Source organism: Artemia franciscana, chromosome 13, assembly GCF_032884065.1.
Source record: "Artemia franciscana chromosome 13, ASM3288406v1, whole genome shotgun sequence".
NCBI lineage: Eukaryota > Metazoa > Arthropoda > Branchiopoda > Anostraca > Artemiidae > Artemia > Artemia franciscana.
Window position 1 is genome coordinate 1,307,920 of NC_088875.1, and position 21,501 is coordinate 1,329,420.

The 21,501-nt window shown below is 38.2% G+C and overlaps 2 protein-coding genes across 6 annotated transcripts in view; one reads left to right on the forward strand and one right to left on the reverse strand.

The window, feature by feature from the left end:
* LOC136034363 (cytochrome P450 4C1-like) overlaps nt 1-21,501 on the reverse strand; it is a 171,561-nt gene that overhangs the window by 93,409 nt on the left and 56,651 nt on the right. For all 5 annotated transcript variants that reach the window (XM_065715504.1, XM_065715501.1, XM_065715502.1 and 2 more), the window contains one exon: nt 18,621-18,730. In XM_065715504.1, coding sequence (XP_065571576.1) covers nt 18,621-18,730 — 110 coding nt within the window. The remainder of the gene's footprint in view (nt 1-18,620; nt 18,731-21,501) is intronic.
* LOC136034364 (cytochrome P450 4C1-like) overlaps nt 1-21,501 on the forward strand; it is a 290,741-nt gene that overhangs the window by 80,966 nt on the left and 188,274 nt on the right. The window lies entirely within an intron of this gene.

The following is a 21,501-nucleotide window of genomic DNA, read 5'->3' on the forward strand; positions in this document are numbered from 1 at the left end:
TATTCTGTAGTCAATTTGTACATGTTCATTTTCAGCGAGATAGGTCAAGAGTCTTTTTACTTCGCTTACGAGGCGAATAGGGCATACAACACTTGATGTTGACAAAACTTTAGATAAATTTTCTTCTTGTTTGGCGTTTTAAAGTTTCAGAACTTTCAGAAATTGGTGCTTGATCAATGACATTTACTCTGAGCGGTTTTTCACGATAAGGTTTATGCTTATCGACATCATCGGCCATTGCTTCATTGTTAATAAATTTATCAAGATTGTCTTCAAAGTGCTCTTTTGGTACAATAGAGAGTTCAATTGGCGTCAATTTGTAAGGTTGAGCAATTTTTACAGAATGGTGTTTACAAGACCCGCGATTATCGGTATTAACAATGAAAAGAAACTACCACCCACTTGAACAAGCCGTTTTCTTTTAAAATCTTTTCCTTTCTTTTTGCAAGCTAAGCCACGTACAAGTGAACGATGTTGCTTTGTCTGTTGCCTAACACCTTCTAGCAGTTGAACATTGTCTTCAGTTAAATTTAAACAAAGCCCATATAGGAGATTACTGACTTCATTGTCAATACCGTGCTTGAGTATAGCTTTCCTAAGCTGTCGTTTTGAATTATCTAGGATGGAAAATAAATGTCTATTTTCATGTAGTTTCTTCAGTGTCATGATAGCCATTAATGACCTTTTTTTACTATTCACTGGTAGATATACAGTAATATAATTATCAAAAACATCGGTGAGTACAATTAACTCTTTGGGCGTGTTTTACTGAGATCCAATATAACCACAAGGTCTATTAGGGGCTTGCTTGTATGCCAATAGTAGAAATTTTTGTTCAACGGGATACATTTGCTTGTTCAAAGTTGTAAGAAAACGTGAATCGCTAACAACCCTATCGATGATACAGTAAGTACAAATCAAAGCAAGTCTTCTCATACATTTGCTCTGATGAAAGAGATTATGCAGAACGAGAGTTAAAGAAATTTTTTTCATGATGAGACCGGACTGCAAATAATTATCATCTCCTGAAACCATTCTATTCAGCTAAATCATCTATAATCAACCGCGAGTTTGGTTCAATAATATTTAACACGTCAAGTCCCCGTATGAATTTTATGTCTGGTGCAATACACTTTATTTTATTATAGGACTCTTGCCACACACTATAGCAATATTAGATATTTTTCAGATTTTCTAAGAACATTTTATCGCGATTTTGTAACATTTTTGTTAAGTGTTGTTTTGCTAGACATTGATGGTCCGCAAAAAAATGATCTGAATGGCTTTTTAAATTGATATATATTCCCCCAATGTCAAAATGCAACTGACCGAGCCTAAACTCAATCTGTTCAATATATACTCTATAAATAACCACCCGGAGGGCCGGACGCGACTGCAGCACGCGGCGGCTAGAACGGTAGCCGGAAGGTGCTGCTTTGGCAGGGCGATGATTGCAAATTCATAGTATAACATTAAGCATTTTCTCCGCTTTACCCCAAAAATTATAAAATATAAATAAATAAAAAACATGTAAAAACACATGAAAACGACTAAAAAACACTACTTATAAAAACAATACAAAAATGACTAGAAAACACATTGCTGAGCTGAAGACTGATCGGACCCCCCTCCAACCAACTATTGAGCTTTCTCCAGACCCAGACGCCGTCTGTTCTATATATACGTCTCGATATGAAGTAAGGTAGTGACCGTGTGGTAAGTACTCTCACATTGTCACGTACATAGACTTTGTCCGATATGGCCAACATGGCATTTTTGTCCACTCGAATTGTACAATTTCTCAATTTTAAAGAGCGAATGGCCATTAAACTCAAACTTGGAACTAAATTATTTTCTACACAGTTCCTATAAAAACTCATATTGAAATTTTCCTTTACATAGTGTGAAGGCACCTCCTTGCAAACTTGTTTGATATCCTCATTGTGTGTTTGCACAAAGTAAACCTTCGGACCTGCAAGCATGCCTTTCGATGTCAAGTCAATCCTAGTCTTGGATTTTAAAAAAAAATAACAACTCATTTGGGGCCTCGCGCCAAGTTGGTGTAGAAACTCATTCAAGTTGGTGCAGTCCATTCGAGAGCTAATGTGCCCACCATTTTCCGAATTGTCAAATAAATTATCTGTTTTAACTTTTAATAATAATGAATCGTTATCCTAATAATAAGCTTAAACTTATCCCTCCCCCGGGCATTGGAGCTTACACACCGTGTAATGGAATTCCAACATGAGTTTTCTGAAATGTCTAATATGCCACTACCAGCAGCAATATTTTATTTAAAATTACGTTTCTTTTTTTCTATGTAAGAGGACCATATTGGAATCTATAATTGTGAGCGATAAGAAGTTCGGATCTGCAATGATCCGTGCACATTCTTTTGGGTCGGTTACAACGTCACAACGACTCCTATCGCGCAAATTCTCGAATCTTTCCGAAGGCCGAACTTAAAATCAGTTTAAATATCTCTTTTTCAACCTTGGTTTATTCCTCAAAACGTTGGTTTCAATAAGCATCATCATATATGGCTTTTGATTAAATAGGAGGGCTCTATGAATCTTTGTCACCTTGATACCCGGAGCTCGGTGGGGCGATGTTTTTCCGGTTGTGCATCTTAACATTCAGGGCCTAAATTCTTCATTCGACGATATTCAATTATTATGTAGGGATTCGTGCCCAGCAATTATCGGTCTCTGTGAAACATTTTTGAATGAGAATAATCAGGTACTTTTGGATATCCCCGGTTATATGTCGATTTTTCTTAACCGTAAGATGGGCAAAAAAGGTGGACTCGGATTTTACATCCAAAATAATTTTCAGGCTGTACTAAGACATGATTTATGCATAAATAATGAAAAAATATTTGAGTCACTTTTTATTGAAATCCCAATTAACGCTAAGAAAAGGGTAATAATTGGCAAAGTATATCGTTCTCCAAGCGGATCTGTGACTGAATTTCTTGAAACATTAGATGACGTTCTTAGGAAAGTTCTTGCTGAAAAATATGAAGTTATATTGATGGATGACTTTAACCTTAACCTTACGAAATCGTCGTCTAGGCAGGCTTCTAATCACTTGTCTTTACTAATTTCGTACGGATTCGCTCCTTGTATAAACATACCGACAAGGATTTCAAACCAGTCAGCAACATTAATTGACAATATTTTCATCGCTACACTCCATTAAGAATGAAGTACTGCTTTCTGACATTTCCGACCATTTGCCAGTTTCAGCCCTGTTTCAAGTCCTCCAAAATCCACAAAGATTAGTCCCCCAGGATAAACCGAGATTTTAGTGCTCACCAGTGGAGCTGGATAGACTGAAAGAAGATCTTGGTACATATAAATGGGACTTTTCTCTACCAGAAAATACTAGTTTAGGCAATTATAATGACATATTTGGCCGGTTTTATGACACTGTTAAGGAAAAATTCACGTCTTATTGTCTAAAAGCTCCTTTAAATAATCCTCGATCAAAAAGATCAACACCTGTAGCTCCATGGTTAACATCTGGAGTCCTAAAATCAATAAAAAGGAAGCAGAACCTTTGGAAGGAGTACAAAAAAGACCCAATGAGGCCAAGTTAGAAGCATTTAAGTTGTACCGTAATTTTCTGAAATCAATTATTCGCAGAGCTAAAACAGTATATTTTACAAAGATTTGTTGATTGCGGTAAAAATATAAAAAAGACGAGGGACGTGATTAAGGAAGTTAGTCGGCCGTCCATGAAACCAGAAGGTCTGCCTAAGTCTCTCATTGTAGATGATCAACTTGTAACAGAAAAAGGCCAAATTCGACATCATATGAATAAATTCTTTGCGGAGATAGGGAAAAAACTGCTAATAGCGTTTCTTATTCCTCTGTGTCACAGTCTTGGAAGCAGTTCTTAGGTCCCTCGTGCTTGAAATCAATGGTTCTTGGGGAGGTTACGGTGCAGGAAATTAGAAATATTGTTCTGTCTTTAAAGAATTCTTTAGCAGGTTTCGACCAAATTTCTGCTAAAGTAATTAAACATATTCCATCAATTATCATCCCAATTTACCACTTGATTAATAGGTCATTTGAACTAGGAGTATTTCCTCAACGTCTTAAACTTGCTCGTGTTATAGCTCTCTTTAAAGGAGGTGACAGAAAGGACCCCTGGAACTACAGACCGATCTCTCTTCTGTCAGTGTTCTCTAAGATATTTGAAAGAGCAATGCTCAAACGTCTGGTGAGATTTCTTGAAGCTAAATTTTTTTTCCATCAGCATCAGTTTGGGTTTCGCGCAAAGTATTCTACAGAACATGCTTGTAATAGACTTCTTCAGTTTATACGACGATCTTTAGATTCTAATCTTATTCCTGCAGCCATTTTTCTTGATGTAAAGAAAGCTTTTGACAGCCTTACACATAAGATTCTCATTGGTAAACTTTGTCATTTTGGTGTCCGTGGGGAAGCATTGTCTTGGTTCTCGTCATACCTAACTGACAGATCTATCGCCACAGAAGTTATAGACGAAAAAGTTCCAATTGAATACGGAGTACCCCAAGGTTCTATTCTTGGGCCAACCCTCTTCCTTATATATGTGAACGATCTCTACCGACTTTTTAACACCCCAATTAACAATGTTTGCTGTGGATTGTGTTACAAATCTTACTCTCAGAGTACGTTGGTGTTCACACCTAATAGTCAAGAAGAATTAATAGCATTTGCAGATGACACTACTTTAGGTGCTGCAGCTCCGGATGAATCATCCCTTATTTTAAAGCTTCAAGCAATGACTGAGAAAATACTCTTTTGGTTTGACATAAATCAACTAACTTTAAATGTAAAAAAGTCCTACCTTCTTATTTTTTCTCGTAAAGGTGTGAGCTGCCCCACAATTACTGAGCTTCATACACCAAGAGGCTCCATAAGTCGTCCCCCGGATCGATATGTGCGATTCCTGGGAGTTCTTTTGGATGAAAATTTATCATTTAAGCGGCATGTTCAAATAATAAGAGTGAAAATTTCCCGTGGACTTGGGATCATCCGAAAATTAAAGCGTTTATTCCCTTTCCCTATCCTCCGTCTTTTATACTTTTCTCTGATTTACCCTTATATATGTTGCTGTTCGTCTGTGTGGATGTCCACATTTCCCTCGGTACTTGCTCCTATTCACAATCTTTATGAGAAAGCGGCAAGAATTCTCCAGTCGGCTACACACACTCCTCTTGACCTCCTCAAAATTAAAGATATTTATGTTTTATCTCTATCTTCGTTGGCATATCAATATTTCCAGGGAGATCTCCCATATTGTTTTTCGGGACTGCTTAAACTAGTAGGGGAAGTAAATTTATATATCGTTCGTAACCGGGAGGATGTGATGATTCCAGCTAGTCCCTCTGTTCGTTCAGACTTCGGCCTGGCTGTGACTGTGGGACGTGCTTGGAACTTGGTTCCCGCTGAGATCCGGCAGTCACGAACACTTGGTTCCTTTAAGAGACAGATGAAAAGTTTCTTATTAAAGGCTTCTTATTAAATGTTTCTTATGGTTTATTTATTATTTTTTTCCTTTTTTTGGGTTGTTGTTTTGTTGGTGTTGTATCCTCGACGACGCGTGAATTTTAATTTGTATTTTATTATCGGGTGATGTGAGGGTCGCTGTTTCGTGGGAACTGCCGGTGAGTTGATTTCTTTTCCTTACATATTTATATTTAGATGTTGTTTAGTATGTTTATGACAAGTTTTTATGATTCTTTATTTATTGTATGCTGTTTCCCAAATAACGGGCCATTGAGCCCTTTGGGATATTGTTTTTGTTATTGTTATTTTATGAAAATAAATAGAACTTGAACTTGATACCGTTGGCCAGCATCCACCGCAAAAGAACGTGATGTACAACAATATTCTGTCGGGTGAAGGTCAATAATAATCTTTATTTTGAAGGCGTCCCGTGCACACCCAAATCCTCTACCAAATATAAATTATAGGGGCTCAATGAATCCCTAGGCAAGGGTCAATTTATGCACGGGAAAAAGAGTCCTTTACCTAGTCATGAAGTTCCACGGGTGTTTTACCATCAATTTCGAAAAAAATCTTGTGGTCAATTCCCTTAAACAGTGTAAATGTCGGGGAAATTTGGAGCAGTAGGATGGCCCAGCCACTTGTGAATCCCACACGACATAGACAAGTGAGACATTGCGAAGGGAGTTCATATCCAAGAAAACCGCATTCAGCTTTTCACTGGTGCCTTGTCCAGTCGGATCCGTTTCCAGGATACGATCCCCATTGAAAAAAATACCCTTCCCACATGGACCTCTCCATGTAAAAATAAGTGTTAAACTACGTTGGTGATTAGACCTATTAATTCAGCATGGATTTTAAGAATTAAATACATCACCAGATTGAAAAATAATACCCCAAATCCAACCCAAATTTCTCATAAATTTTACCCGTGTTTTTAAGACAACATCACACAGCGTCAATACATAACTTGCCAAGTATATTTTACAATAATATTGGGAGCCCTCCAGAATAATATTGGGAGCCCTCCTTTTTTTGCAAATTCATAATCGGCAATGGAATAGTAACAGTCGTGAAGTGAATCATAAAACACTTCGATGGGCGGCAAAGTTTCCTCGCTTAGCACCGAGATGGATTTGTAGTACTCGTACGGGTATACGCCCTTACACATTAATAAATCATACATTTCATCCTTTGGAAAGTGCTGTTTGAGGAGGGAAAAACTATTATAATCGTCGCTTTTTTGTACTTGAATGAGCTGAGTAGGAGATTTAGGGAAGAAACTATACGAATATAAAAAACTGATTTCATTCAAGCACGTATTATCATTTTCAAATGTTGTCCACTTGAATTCTAAGAGCAACTTCTCATATCCAACTTCTCATGTGATTTGGGTATGATGTTATAAGAAAAAAACCATGTGTCATCTAAAACTTCACCTTTCTGCTAACGTTCCAACGCTGGTAATATGGATTTCAAATCATAGATGGAATTGTGCATGTAAACTGCTAGAAAGTATTGCTGCCTAACATTTACATTACAAGATTTAAGTACCACCACCTGAAGGACCACCTTACAGAATACTGCCCCTCTAAGCAATTAAAATCTACTTTAGGAAACTCTCCTCCCTCCCCGCCCAAATTAACTGCCAAATGGTCCAAATGTGTCTTACTAGCATCATTGAAACGTGGTTTATGCCCAGCGACAAGGACAGAATACTTGAAGCAATCTAAGCCCGTATTGAAACAAAAATATTGTACAGCACCGCATACCCTAAAATCTGCATTATATTTTTTCTGCTTATTCCTCCCACCTCTTAAAACTGATTCCTTTTTAAACTATGTTACATTTACATTAAAATTTTCTATAAATTAAATGACCCGCTCCAATTTTCATAATGATTTTCTACCCTGTTAACATACTTCCCACCCAATCCGAAAAAAAACCCTCAAAATTGTGTAACTCCGGGTGAAGAGTCCACAATTCTGTTTGTAGGTACTGCGAGTACACATCACACGTCATTTCATTTAAAATAACATTATTTGGGCGATGGATGCTTTCATGCTGTCCCTACCTCCCAAATGTGTTTTTCAAGAAGTTCTCCAATCTTGATTACATAGGGGTGTGCTATGTCTACTGGAGCCGTATGAATACTACCACTTGTAAGAGTGTTGAGTGGGTCTCTAAACTCAGCTCTAAAAACATAAATATTGCACAAAGCGATATCGGCAAGGTAAAAATAGGCAATATAGAGGGTGAACCGGCACCATTTTGTTCTGGTCCCCCCATATCACTGTGAGGGACGGGCGTCTTTTCATCTAGCACCCTCTCGACCTCGCTAGGTGGCACTTCAAAAAATATAAAAATTTAGCATCCAGGCCGAGATACCTTAAGAAACTATCCACATCAAAATCGGGGGAAAGTATACTAATAGGGCTCAGCACCGCGCTATAATCCCCTCGCGTTCACTTTCCTGTGGTGGCGTACATGCATTGTCATGAAATTGCAGAGGTGATAACGGTATGTGAACCGAGAAATTAATAAGAGTTTAATAGCTCAATGAAACACTCCTGATTTAATTTTGTGAAATAATTTATATTAGGCTGAAAGAGAATAGAATACTTAAGTATGACCCTTCAGATATTATCAGACCACACTAGCAGTTAAGATTTTTATGACCGTACATTGACTCCCAAAGTGAATTTTCGGGTGTATTGAGACCTCACCACCACTTAAGAATTTAATGACCATGCATGGGCTTCCAAAGGGAGCATTCGGATGTATTGAGACCTCATTACCATCTAAATAATTAAGGATCATAGATGGGCAAGGTGACCCTTCGGATGTATTGAGACCAACTACTAGTTAGCAATTTAATTACCAAAAATTATTCCATACAAGTACCTTTCGGGTCCGTAGCCCACCACACTATGAGCTATAAATTTAATGACCAGAAATTACCACATATGTTTCCCTTCTTTATGTTTCAGATATTATAATGTCTTAAAGAGTCTTCAAAACTTGCTGAGGGGGTTTTGGTATCCATTATCGGGGTTTGATTCAGGCAAGATGATTTTAGTTATTATCCTGTAAAGAATGTCTTATTTTTAGTTATTTCCCTGGGGTCTCCCCGCAAAACTCTAGTGATATTTTCCCCCCATTAATAAATTGAAAAAAATTCTATTGGGTACGCCACTCAAAAGTCCTTCCTAGAACGCAAATTTTTTCACAGTAAAATGCATGATCTTGAAAAACACCTTATTTTCAAAACACTAACAATAGCTAAAAGCATGGTGAAAAGTCCATTTCCTTTAGGACCGAGAGGGTCTTCAAAACTTTGAAAAAATTCCTATAGTAAACTAAAAGGAATGCGTTACTTTTTAAAGATGGGGGTAAAATTAATATTCTTAATAGTTTTCAGAAAAATTTAGTTTTTAACGAATGCTCTTCAAAGAATAGTTTATTTTTAGGATGGGGCAATAGCATTAACCCCCTCTCTCTCTCGGTGGTGGCAAAAAAGGGTTCTTTCATTGTCCTCCTATTTCAGGTTCTTGCTGAATAAAGTATTAGTCTGAACAGGATTAAAGTATTAGGCTGAACAAGAATATACATTAGCTAGAAAAAGCGGTAAGTTTTTCGAGAAAAACTTAAATGTACACTTGAATCAATAAATGTACACTTATATTTAGATCGGGATGTTGAGCATAGAAGACCCCGCAGCTTGAGTCTCATGGGGCTTAGGGGGGCGGTGGGCTATCATTTGTCTCTTGCATGCAGAGGAAAGAGGGCCCTAGATCCTGACCGTGTAGGACGGGGACATTCTTGCCTTGTAGGGAGGGCGGTGATGGGCCGGTATACATGATGACTGAAGGTCTTGAAGGGGCAGCATTCTCCCTGCTTTGCATAATCCTCACTTTCTTTTTTAGGGGGGGTCAAAATTTCCCTTAAAACACATGAAATCTTTGTTTTTCCGTGAAGTGAAAAACTACATCTTAAGTGGCGAAAAACATAGCTTGCCCCTATTAAACCCAACCCCTTCTATATTGATGCTAGAAAGCCATAGTTCTACCGCTATCGCGATGATATTAAGAGACTTTTTCAAAAAAAGTAAAGGATTCAATTAATCAAAAATAGAATCAAATACAATAAAGTATTTTTACTTCCTCAATAAAATTTTTTGTTCTTATTGTTGCTATAATAAAGCTATAAATGGTTTATACAACGTCGTTTAAATTTAATATTTAAACAGACCCTCCCCCTTTATAATCATTGCCAGAAAGCCTTCCCCTCTCCAACTTAAATTGTCATTTAAATAGCTTTCACGAGAATAAAAGAAACATTTTAAAAATATTCCATTATTCACCCGTCTGAGAATTTTAGTACATCAAATCTAGGCCAAGAATTTGATATTCAGACCACAAATGAGGACACATTGATTTACAGTTCTTTCCTTAAAAAAGTGACAAAATAAATTTGGTACGCACCTCAAAATACCTTCTCAGGGTGAACGTTAACCAGTAGATTCGTCTCATTTTCCTAGCCCCCTTTTGAAGAAAATATGGCTTTTACATCATTAAGGGTTTAACCCAGCTTATGCCTTTTTTACCAACCAGCTTGAAAGCACTTTTAATGAATTTAGCGAAAAAAAGGTTATTCTAATAGTTATAAAAATTTTATGGGGGGGTTATATGTTTATCTAATTAAGTGAGTTATAGTAACTCAAATTTGGTTGATGTGATATACAGTAAGACAGAATCACCAGCATATAAGCAGATGTCCAATCCTTTTTCAAATTTCTTTGAGAATACATTTTAGAATATGACACGTTCAAGATCTTATGTAAGACTAATAAAATTCCCGTTCTAATGACCGTTTTATACCCCCCCTCCCAGGAACAATGGAATTACTCGGTTCCCCGTTAGAAGAGTAGCCGATGACGTTTCCGTTTTCCGGGAAATAACGCGAATCCTTTGTTCCATAAAATCAATAGTCTCTATAACGGTTCTCCCCATAGAAAATGGCTGTTAATTTGCTAGCACGAAATGGCGGTTAAGCATGAGTATATTGGGATGATATATGGACCATGCCCTTTAATTGAAGGGGTGGCCCCCTTAAGGTTCTTAAAGGAAATCCAGATTCGATGGGGGTCTGAAGGTCTTTAATCATAAAAACCAAGGAAATCACGATTTGGTGGGGGACCGGAAGGGTTTTTAAAAAACAATCTTGAGAATCCTGGATTAAGGAAGCGTCTGGAGGCTTATTTAAAGAAAACTCGAAGAAATCCTGGGGTAAAGAAGCCCCTGTAGGTTTTTTAAAGACTCTATTGTGTAACAATCTTCAGAAATTCTGAAGTAAACAAGACCTGACCCTGACAGGTTTTTTAAAAAGACACTATTACGTAAAACCCAAGGAGATTCTGGGGTAAAGAAGCCCTGAAGGTTTTTTAAAGAACAATCTTAGAAATGCTGGGGTAAAGAAGCCCTGAATGTTTTTAAAGAATAATCATAGAAATCCTGAGGTAAAAAAGCCCTGGAGGTTTTTTAAAGAATAATCTTATAAACCTAGGGTAAAGGAGCCCCTGAAGGTTTTTTTAAGGACTCTCTTTTAATTCAAAATCTTATAAATCCTGAAGTAAACAAGCATTGGTCCTCACAGGTTTTTTATGGCACTTGGTGCCATTTATCTAGTGACATATAGCAATCGCAATTTCTGTCTGTCTGTCCCGGTTTTGCTAATTTGGGCACTTCAAGATAAACTATAACGATTAAATTTGGCAGGCGTATCAGGGATCAGACCAAATTAAACTAAAAATGGTCTTGTCCCCGATTCGAACATCTGGGGGGAGTGGGGGAACGGTTAATCGGAAAAATTTGAAAAATGAGGTATTTTTAACTTACGAATGGGTAATCAGATCTTAATGAAACTTGATATTTAGAAGGATATCGTTTCTCAGGGCTCTTATTTTAAATCCCAACTAGATCCGGTGACATTGGGTGGAGTTGGAGGGGGAAAGCTGAAATCTTGGAAAAAGCTTAGAGTGCAGAGATCGGGATAAAACTTGGTCAGAAAAATATGCACAAGCCCTAGATACGTGACTGAAATAACCGGAACGGATCCGCTCACTTCGGGGGAGTTGGGGGGGGGGGTAATTCGGTTAATTCAGAAAAATTAGAAAAAATGGGGTATTTGTAACTTACGAACGACGGATAGGACCTTAATGAAATTTGATATTTAGAAGAATCTCGTAACTCAGACCTCTTATTTAGAATCCCGACGGGATCCAGTGTCATTGGGGGGAGTTGGGAGGGGGATCGGAAATCTTGGAAAACAGTTAGTGGAGAGATCGGGATGAAACTTGGTGGGAAGAATAAGCACAAGTCTTAGATACGTGATTGACATAGCCAGACCGGATCCGATCTCTTTGGGGGAGTTGGCGGGACATAATTTGGTAATTTGGAAAAATTAGAAAAAAAATGAGGTATTTTTAACTTACGAACGGGCGATTGGATCTTAATGAAATTTGACATTTAGAAAGACCTCGTGTCTCAGAAATCTTCTTTTAAATCCTGACCAGATCCGGTGACACTGCGGGGAGTAGGAGGAGGAAACCGAAAATCTTGGAAAACGCTTGGAGTGGAGAGATCGTGATGATACTTGATGGGAAGAATAAGCTTAAGTCGTAGATATGTGATTGACATAACCAGATTGCTCCGTCTGGGGGAGTTGGAAGGGGGGGGGTACTTCGGAAAAGTTAGAAAAATAGCTCTTATTTTAAATCCCGACCGGATCCGGTGACATTGGGGGGAGTTGGAGGGGGAAACCGGAAATCTTGAAAAACACTTACAGTGGAGAGATCGGGACGAATCATGGTCGGCAGAATAAGCACAAGTCCTAGATACATAATTGGAAAATCCGGGCCAGATCCGCTCTCATTGGGGGACTGGCGGGTGTGTGAGATTTCCAGTGCTTTGGCGAGTTCGGTACTTCTGGACGTTCTAGGACGATGAAAATTAGTAGGCGTGTCAGGGACCTGCCCAAACTGACTTGATAACAGTCGTTTTCCAGATTCAACCACCTGGGGGCTGGAGGGAGGGGAAATCATGATGATGGAGGTATGTCTATTTTACGAATGGATGATCGGATCTTAATGAAACTTCATATATAGAAAGATCTTATGTCTCAGATGCTCTATTTTCAATTCGGGACAAAGGGATTGGAGGGTGGAGACGGAAATCTTGAAAATCGAAAATCTTGGAAAACTCTTAAGAGTGGAGAGATCGAGATAAAACTCGATGGGAAGAATAAGCAAAAGTTCTTGATACGTCATTGACATAACCGGACTGGATTGGCTCTCTTTGGGGGTGTTGAGGGGATTTCTAGTACTTGTGCGAGTTCGAGAATAGGTACAAGTTATACATACGTGATTGACATAAGCGGACCGGATCCGATCTCTGAGGAAATTGGAGGGATTTCTAGTGCTTTGGCGAGTTCGGTGCTGCTTGACGTCCTAGGACGACGAAATCGATAACTCTAGTACCGAGTCTATTTTTAGGTTCCAACCTCGTCACAAGTGCCATATGAGCTCTTAGCTTTTGTTTTAAAAGGAAACTATTAGGTAAAAACTAAAGAAATCTTTATTTAGCGAGCCCTCTGAAGATTTCCCTCACACACTTACGGTTTTCAAGCATAACAGTCATAGAAAAAACATCCCCTATTACGTAACATGCACCTGCGTCTCTTAGAAAACATTCCCTATGACGTAACACAAACCTGCTGACTGTCGTCAGAATGACGGGATAGGGCTCCCATGGAATCCAGGGATATGTGTCTTATGGAATCCAGGGATATGTGTGTTGTGGAATCCACAATGCGGTCACTACTCCATAGCCCAAAAATTCCAAGATACAGTTACATTTAGACCGTGCTCAACCCTTGAGAAATTTTCAAAATACTACGAATAATTTGCTTTTTGGCAGACTAATTTCAAAATTGTAAAAATTACAAAACAGGTTTATGCATCGTGACTTTCGATGGGATCTTCTTTTTTTTATCGGTACAGCTACATAACAGGGATGGTCGTAGAAACTTTATTAAAGGCTCATTCAATCCCACATTCTGAATTGAAACGTTCTTTTTAAGAGCCAAAACTGATTCAAAGGTAATTTTTCACCTTTTCAGCACCTAAGGTGCCCCAGGTGCCTCAGGTGGCAACGGATCAACATTTAAAACTAACATTTGAACAGAATGGTCAAAAGGTTCCAAAACAGCCCCCGAAAGCAACAGTAAACGTCCAGCCCCAGGGGAAGGGTCCCATATTATCCAAAGAGCACAATTCATAAAAAAAAACATGTTTTGGCGCTCTTGACTGATTTTAACTCTTAAAAAATTATGTATCGATCATCAGATATTCTCAGAATCACAGAATGACTGCCCTAGATCTAAAAAAAAACGAAAAAAAAACAAGCATACATCTTAGCGGCGTCAATTAGGAGGCTGTCAATTACAGCGGCGTCAATTAGGAGGCTGTGCCACCCCTAAATTAAAAAAAAACACCTTTTTTGGATGCTTTCACTGAGAAATACGTTTTTCGGTGCTTGCACAGAAAATAAAATAAAAATGACAAATTTACCTCCCCCGTCCTAGATATTAAAGTAAGATTTATTATTAATAAATTAATCCCACATTGAATGCATAGTACCAATTCCCCTAAAGGTTATGTTTTTGGTGAATTGGCACCACTGGCTTGTCAATAACAAACATGAGGCTACTTTTGCAATATATAAATTCACAATCGAATGTGCTTAAATAAATACTTCAAAAATATCGCTTGGTTTTTATCAAAGCTGGTATTTAAAGAATGTCATGTTACAGATTAAAAATAATTATAAAATACCAAAATAGGAAAAACAAAAGGATAGTAACAACAGAAAATCTCAATAGATTTGAATTTACCTCCAAAGGAACCTAAATCATCAAAACTAAATTATGTGGTGGTATTTCTAGCAAATGGTTACAGTGGTTCTCTGCTATTCCGGGCAGTTTCTTCTCTTTTAAATTTTGATTTTGCACTTTGCTGTCAATAAAACTGGACTTTTATTGCTTGAAGCAAAATAAATTCTCAGCAAGCAACTATTTTATCTTATAGAAATGCATTTTATATACATAAAACACAGTTTTGGCAGCATCTATGGATTGAATACGACCGACCAAGATCCGGTCCTGTTAATTCCATTCGCATTGCAACAAAGGAAAAGTTTGCCAAGAAACTTCAAAACCACCTCAAGAAAATTACAGAAAATCATTTTACACAAATCTGTAATTACAGAAAATTACAGTGTCATCACAGAAAATCAAAGACAACCCTCATTTCCTTTGGTAGACACTCCGTTCAAGGATCCCCGAAACCTCCCTTTTCGCTGCTGATGTTCATCTATCTGAGTGGTATTTTTTCTATGAGGTCGAATTGTCTCCACCAGACCCCCAGCTTAAACACAAATATTCTGAAGAGCTTGATTAATTTTTGTATGCATTCTCTGACTCTGATTTTAGTGTATCTGTAACGTCTGTGGCTGATGCTATTATGCGCCTTAAGCCAAAGATGTCTCAAGGCATAGATAGAATTCACGCCCCACATATTAAAATGATGGTCATGTGCTTTTAGAACATCTCACGTTACTGCTTCAGGTGATATTTACACAAGGCATGATTCCGTCAAAATTATGCGTGGGAGATCTATCTCCTATTCCAAAAAAGCGAAAAACCTCCAATCAATGCTCATCTTTCAGGCCCAAAAGTGTTTCAACCAGTTAATGCAAGCTTTATGAACTACTGTTTATAAAAGAGCTCGAAGAAAAATGTTACACGCTTCCACATCAATTTGGCTTTCAACATGGCACTGGATGAGTAGACGCCCTTGCAGTTGTTGCTAATGCTCTGCTCGATGCTTCAGGTACAGGTAGTTCACTCGCCTTGGCCAGTCATGATATTCGCCATACCCTTGACTCCCCGATCCAACCCCTTTTGCTTTTAAGGGATGTTAAAAGAGGAGCAAATCCGGCAATAATTAGATCTCAAAGGGATATGTATGCTAAGCTAAGAGTCCGTCTTAAAATCCCTCTTAAGCAAAACGAAATGGTAAGGCCACTGGATAGAATTATACCAGTTAAGAGAGGAGCCAGGCAAGGCGCAATTGCCTTACCCTGTTATTTCAATAATCAGGTCCTCGAAGCTCAGGACCAGTGTGAGATGTCACACGTTCTTTTTGGCCTCAATATCTCCTTAGTCACTTATGCTGATGACATTTTTAACATTAGCCGAGCTTTGGGCAAAATTTTTGAAAATTTCCAAAAACTACAAGCAGAATATTTAAAAATCTGGTCTTCAATTTAACGCCGCAAAGTCCGACGTCGTGCTTTTTAACTGGAAAGGTCCACTTCCTTGTAAAATTGTGCTTGGGAATTCAAAGATCTGCCTGTCTGACCAACTTGTTTATCTTGGTATTCCCATTGGAAATACCATTTCTCATGCTCGTTACCTCTAAACAGAAGTCATCAAACGCCGCATATCGGCTGCCTAGGCATCCATAGTCTCTACTAAGCTTCGTTTAAATCGCAGCTATCTCGCAACGCTGTACAGCGCTTTTGCTCTCCGCCATATCCTCTACATTGAACCCTTCTGGAAGATTCTTACAAATGTTGATAAATTGAAGATCCGCTCCACTTATTTCCGTTTCGCAAAATACCTACTGGGATATCCAATTTGGACACGCAGTTCAAAACTCATCAACAGTCTTCACATAGCAGATCCTACTATAGCTGTTGCTGAACTTACAGAGAAACACGACCACAAGATTTCGAGACAAGCTAGTTTTTTCTTTTTCTTTGCAGTGCTCCATCATTTTCTTTTTGTACAAAGACGGGTTTTCAATAAATAATAATAATAAAAAAACTGCAATAGAAAAAAGAAAACGAAAGTAAAGAATTGGAGAATAAAATTGAACTTTGCAGTGCAGTGATACTTTGCGAGTGCTTTGTTTGTTTTTATGGCACTTGATATTAACCAAGGAACATATTGCGATCGCAAATTCTGTCGGTCGGTCTGTCCCGGTTTTGCTAGTTTAGGCACTTCCAGATAAGCTAAGACGATGAAATTTGGCAGGCGTATCACGGACCAGACCAGGTTAAATTAGACATAGTCGTTTCCCCGACTTGACCATCTGGAGGGTGGGGACGGGACGGTTAATTCGGAAAAATTAGAAAAAATGAGGTATTTTTAACTTACGAACGGGTGACTAGATCTTAATGAAACTTGATATTTAGAAGGATATCGTGTCTCAGACGTCTTATTTTAAATCCCGACCGGATCCGGTGACATTGGGGGGAGTTGGAGGGGGAAACCTAAAATCTTGATAAACGCTTAGAGCGGAGGGATCAGGATTGATGCTTGGTGGAAAAAATAAGCACAAGTCCTAGATGCGTGATTGACATAGCCGAAAGGATCCGCTCTCTTTGGGGGAGCTGGGGGGAGGGTTAATTATGAAAATTAGAAAAAATGAGGTATTTTTAACTTACGAAGGAGTGATCGGATCTTAATGAAATTTCATATTTAGAAGGAGCTCGTAACTCTGATCTCTTATTTTAAATCCCGACAAGATCCAGTGTCATTTCGGGGGGGGGGAGATGGAGGGGGGAGACCGGAAATCTTGAAAAAGACTTAGAGTAGAGGGATCGGGATGAAACTTGGTGGGAAAAATAGGCACAAATCCTAAATACGACTAAATCCGGTGACATTGGGGGAGTTGGAGGGGAAACTGGAAATCTTGAAAAACGTGAAAATTGAGGTTTCGTTATCTTACGAATGGGTGATCCAATCTTCATGAAACTTGATATATAGAAAGATCTTATGTCTCAGATGGGAAGATTAAGCAAAAGTTCTAGATACGTGATTGACATAATTGGAACGGATCCGATCTCGTTGGGGGAGTTGGGGTGTTAATTCGGAAAAATTAGAAAAATTGAGGTATTTTTAACTTAAGAACGGGTGACGGGATCTTCATGAAATTTGATATTTAGAAGGAACTCATGTCTCAGAGCTCTTATTTTAACTCCCGACCAGATCTGGTGACATTGAGGGGAGTTGGTAGGGGGACCAGAAATTTTTAAAAACGCTTAAAGTGGAGAGATCGGGATGAAACTTGGTGGGTAGAATAAGCAAATGTCGTAGATACGTGATTGACATAACCGGACTGGATCCACTCTCTTTGGGGGAGTTAGGAGGGGTCAGTGTTTTGGCAAGTTTGGTGCTTCTGGATGTGCTAGGACGATGGAAATTAATAGGCGTGTCAGGGACCTGCACAAATTGACTTGATAAAGTTGTTTTCCCCGATTCGACCATCTGGGAGGGGGGTTGAAAGGAGAGAAAAATTAGAAAAAATGAGGTATTTTTAACTTAAGAGTGGGTGATCGGATCTTAATGAATTTTTGATATTTAGAAGGACTTTGTGTCTCAGAGCTCTTATCTTAAATCCCGACCGGCATTAAGCCTATGATTTTACTTTTAAATCAATCTATTGATTCTTAGAATTTTGCTAGAGCTCATGCCATATGAGCTCTTGGCTCTTCCAACCTCGTCACAAGAGCCATATGAGCTCTTGTTTTCTTTCTCTTTGCAGTGCTCCGTCTTTTCTTAGAAATAATTTTGAAAATTTTGATCAAAGCTTAACAGGAAATTCATTGAAACTTTGTTGTCATGTAACTTACGGAGAAACACAACAAGATTTCGAGAAATTGGCTTGGAGCCAACTTCCTGAACTATAGTTAAGTTCTTGAACCTTGTCACAGTTGTATAGTGATTCTAGGAATTCCTATTAGTGATTCCTATAGTGATTCCTACAGTGATTCCTATAGAATTTCTATAGGCGATAGGAATCACCTATAGTGATTCCTATTCTAGGAATGAAGGATATTTTGCAGGTGTTTTGTTTGTTTTTTCTTTCTCTTTGCAGTGCTCCATCATTTTTTTTTGTACAAAGACGGGTTTTCAATAAATAATAATAATAATAAAGTCGTAATAAAGAAAATAAAACGCAAGTGAAGAATTAGACAATAAAATTGAACTTACCTCCACATGTCTGGCACTACAAAGGCCTATTCTAGGAATGAAGGCAGTCCAAAAACGAAATATCGGGCCGTATTTTTCTGGATATTCCTTGAAAAGCAGTCGTGTCATTTCTTAAAAAAAAGTAAAAAAATAAAAACACAAAAAAGACACAAAAAAAGATAAAATAACAAAATGCAGAATAGCAGCAAAATTGCATACAGAAGGGAATAGAGGTCTGTTTCTCTCCCCCAAAAATGTTGACTGTTTGCACATATACATAGCAGCAGATGTGATGCAGAGCGGCACTTCTGCCTTCGTTGCTGTTTCCCCTGTGATCACAGCCGTAGCTTTCAAAATGTAGGAGATAGAAACATCTTTCAGATACAAGGGACTGCAATTCGGAAATGAAAACTGCACATGACAATTACAAATTTTAGGTAATTTTTCTTAAAAAAAATTATTAGCCTACTCAATACGAAAGTTTTTCCGGTCTTCCTGTTGGAACGGCTATGCAAAGCATTGTGTTTATGACTAAAACATATTCCATGATTCATTTCCGCCTCAAAATATTTTTCTTTGTAGAAAATTGGGTACCAAGTCACAATCATGGATGCACTAATATACAATAGACTGTGGTTATGATACGTTTTCGCAATCTCATTGCGTTTTTATGGCACTTGGTATTAACCAAGTGACATATAGCGATCGCAAATTCTGTCGGTCTGTCTGTCTGTCCCTGTTTTGCTACTTTAGGCACTTCCAGGTAAGCTAGGACGATGAAACTTGGCAGGCGTATCAGAGACCGGACCAGATTAAATTACTTATAGTCTTTTTCCCGATTTGACCATCTGGGGGGGGGGATTAATTCGAAAAATAGAAAGAATTAAGTATTTTTAACTTATGAACGGGTGATTGGATCTTAATAAAATTTGATATTTGGAAGAATATTGTGTCTCAGAGCTCTTATTTAAAATCCCAAACATATCCGGTGACACTGGGGGGAATATAAAATCTTGGAAAACGCTTAGAGTGAAACTTGGTGGGAAAAATAAGCAGAAGTCATAGATACATGATTGACATAACCGGAACGGATCTGCTCTGTTTGGGGGAGTTTGGGGGGGGGGGTGTTAATTCTGAAAAATTAGAAAAAATGAGGTATTTTTAACTTACGAAAGAGTGATCGGATCTTAATGAAATTTGAAGTTTGGAAGGATATCCTGTCTCAGAGCTCTTATTTTAAATCCCGAATGGATCTGGTGACATTGGGGGGAATTGAGGGGAGAACCTAAAATCTTGGGAAACGCTTAGAGTGGAGGGATTGGGATGAAACTTTGTGGGAAAAATAAGCACAAGTCCTAGATAAGTGATTGACATAGACGGAACAGATCCACTCTCTTTGGGGGAGTTGGGGAGGGGAGTAACCCGGAAAAATTAGAAAAATGAGGTATTTGTAACTTACGAACGGGTGATCAGATCTTAATGAAATTTGATATCTAGAAGGATCTTGTGCTTTAGAACTCTCATTTTAAATCCCGACCAGATCCGGTGACAGTGATCGGAGTTGGAGGGGGAAACCCGAATTCTTGGAAAACCGAGGTATCTTACGAATGGGTGATCGGATCTTAATGAATTTTGATATTGAGAAGGACCTCGTGACTCCAGAGCTCTTATTTTAAATCCCGACCGGCATTAAGCCTCTGATTTTCCTTTTAAAGCAATCTATTGATTCTTAGAATTTTGCTAGAGCTCATACCATATGAGTTCTTGGCTCTTGGCTCTTCCGACCTCGTCACTAGTACCATATGAGCTCTAAGCTCTCATTTTCTTTCGTGCCACCAGCGAAGGTTTGCTAAGGCATTTGGAGAGGCCGAATCTGCTATCTAGGTCTGCTTCTTTAAGCTGATTAAATAAAAAACAAGTTTTTTCAACTGAAAGTAAGGAGCGACATTAAAACTTAAAACGAACAGAAATCACTTCGTATATGAAAGGGGCTGCTTCCTCATCAACGCCCCGCTCTTTACGCTAAAGTTTGACTCTTTCTCTCAACTCTTCTTTTTAAAACAGTAAAAAACTTTAGCGTAAAGAGTGGGGCGTTGATGAGGAAGCAGCCCCTTTCATTTACGAAGAAATTTCTGTTCGTTTTAAGTTTTAATGTTGCTCCTTACTTTCAGTTGAAAAAACTTGTTTTTTTTATTTAATTTCTGAACGTTTTTGAATCAATGCATGTTTTGATTTTGGCTCTCCGCAGAGGAATAATTAAAACGAAATTTGCATTTTTTTATTTTTTTTTTGGCCAAATGGCTTTCTCATAATTTTGATCGAATGATTTTGAGAAAAAAAGAGCGGGGGAGGAAGCCTAGTTGCCCTCTAATTGTTTGGTTAATTAAAAAGGCAACTAGAACTTTTAATTTTTTACGAATCTTTTTATTAGTAAGAGATATACGTATCTTATAAATTAGCTTACGTAAAGAATTTTTTATTCTTATCTTTTTATTAGACATACGAGAGGGTTCGCCCCCTCGTCAGTACCTCTCTCTTTACACTAAATCTTAAATTTTATCCCAATTCATTAAGAATGACCCCTGAATCACAAAAGCCGTAGAATAAATAGTTGACATTACTAAAAATACTTTAGCGTAAAGAGCGAGGTATTAGGAGGAGGTGAGCCCCTCATATGAGTAATAATTTCTGTTCGTTTTAAGTTTTAAAGCTGCTCCTTACTTCCAGCTGAAAAAAACTTTTTCATATTTATTTTTTCATTGTTTTTTTTTAAATAATGCTAGTAAACCCTGCGCTCCCTTCATGGAAATTTTCTTCCCCCATGACAAATTCCTCGATGGAAAGTTCCTCCAGTATATCCCCCTGTTCTCAACCCCCCCCCCAAAAAAAAAACCCAAAAAAT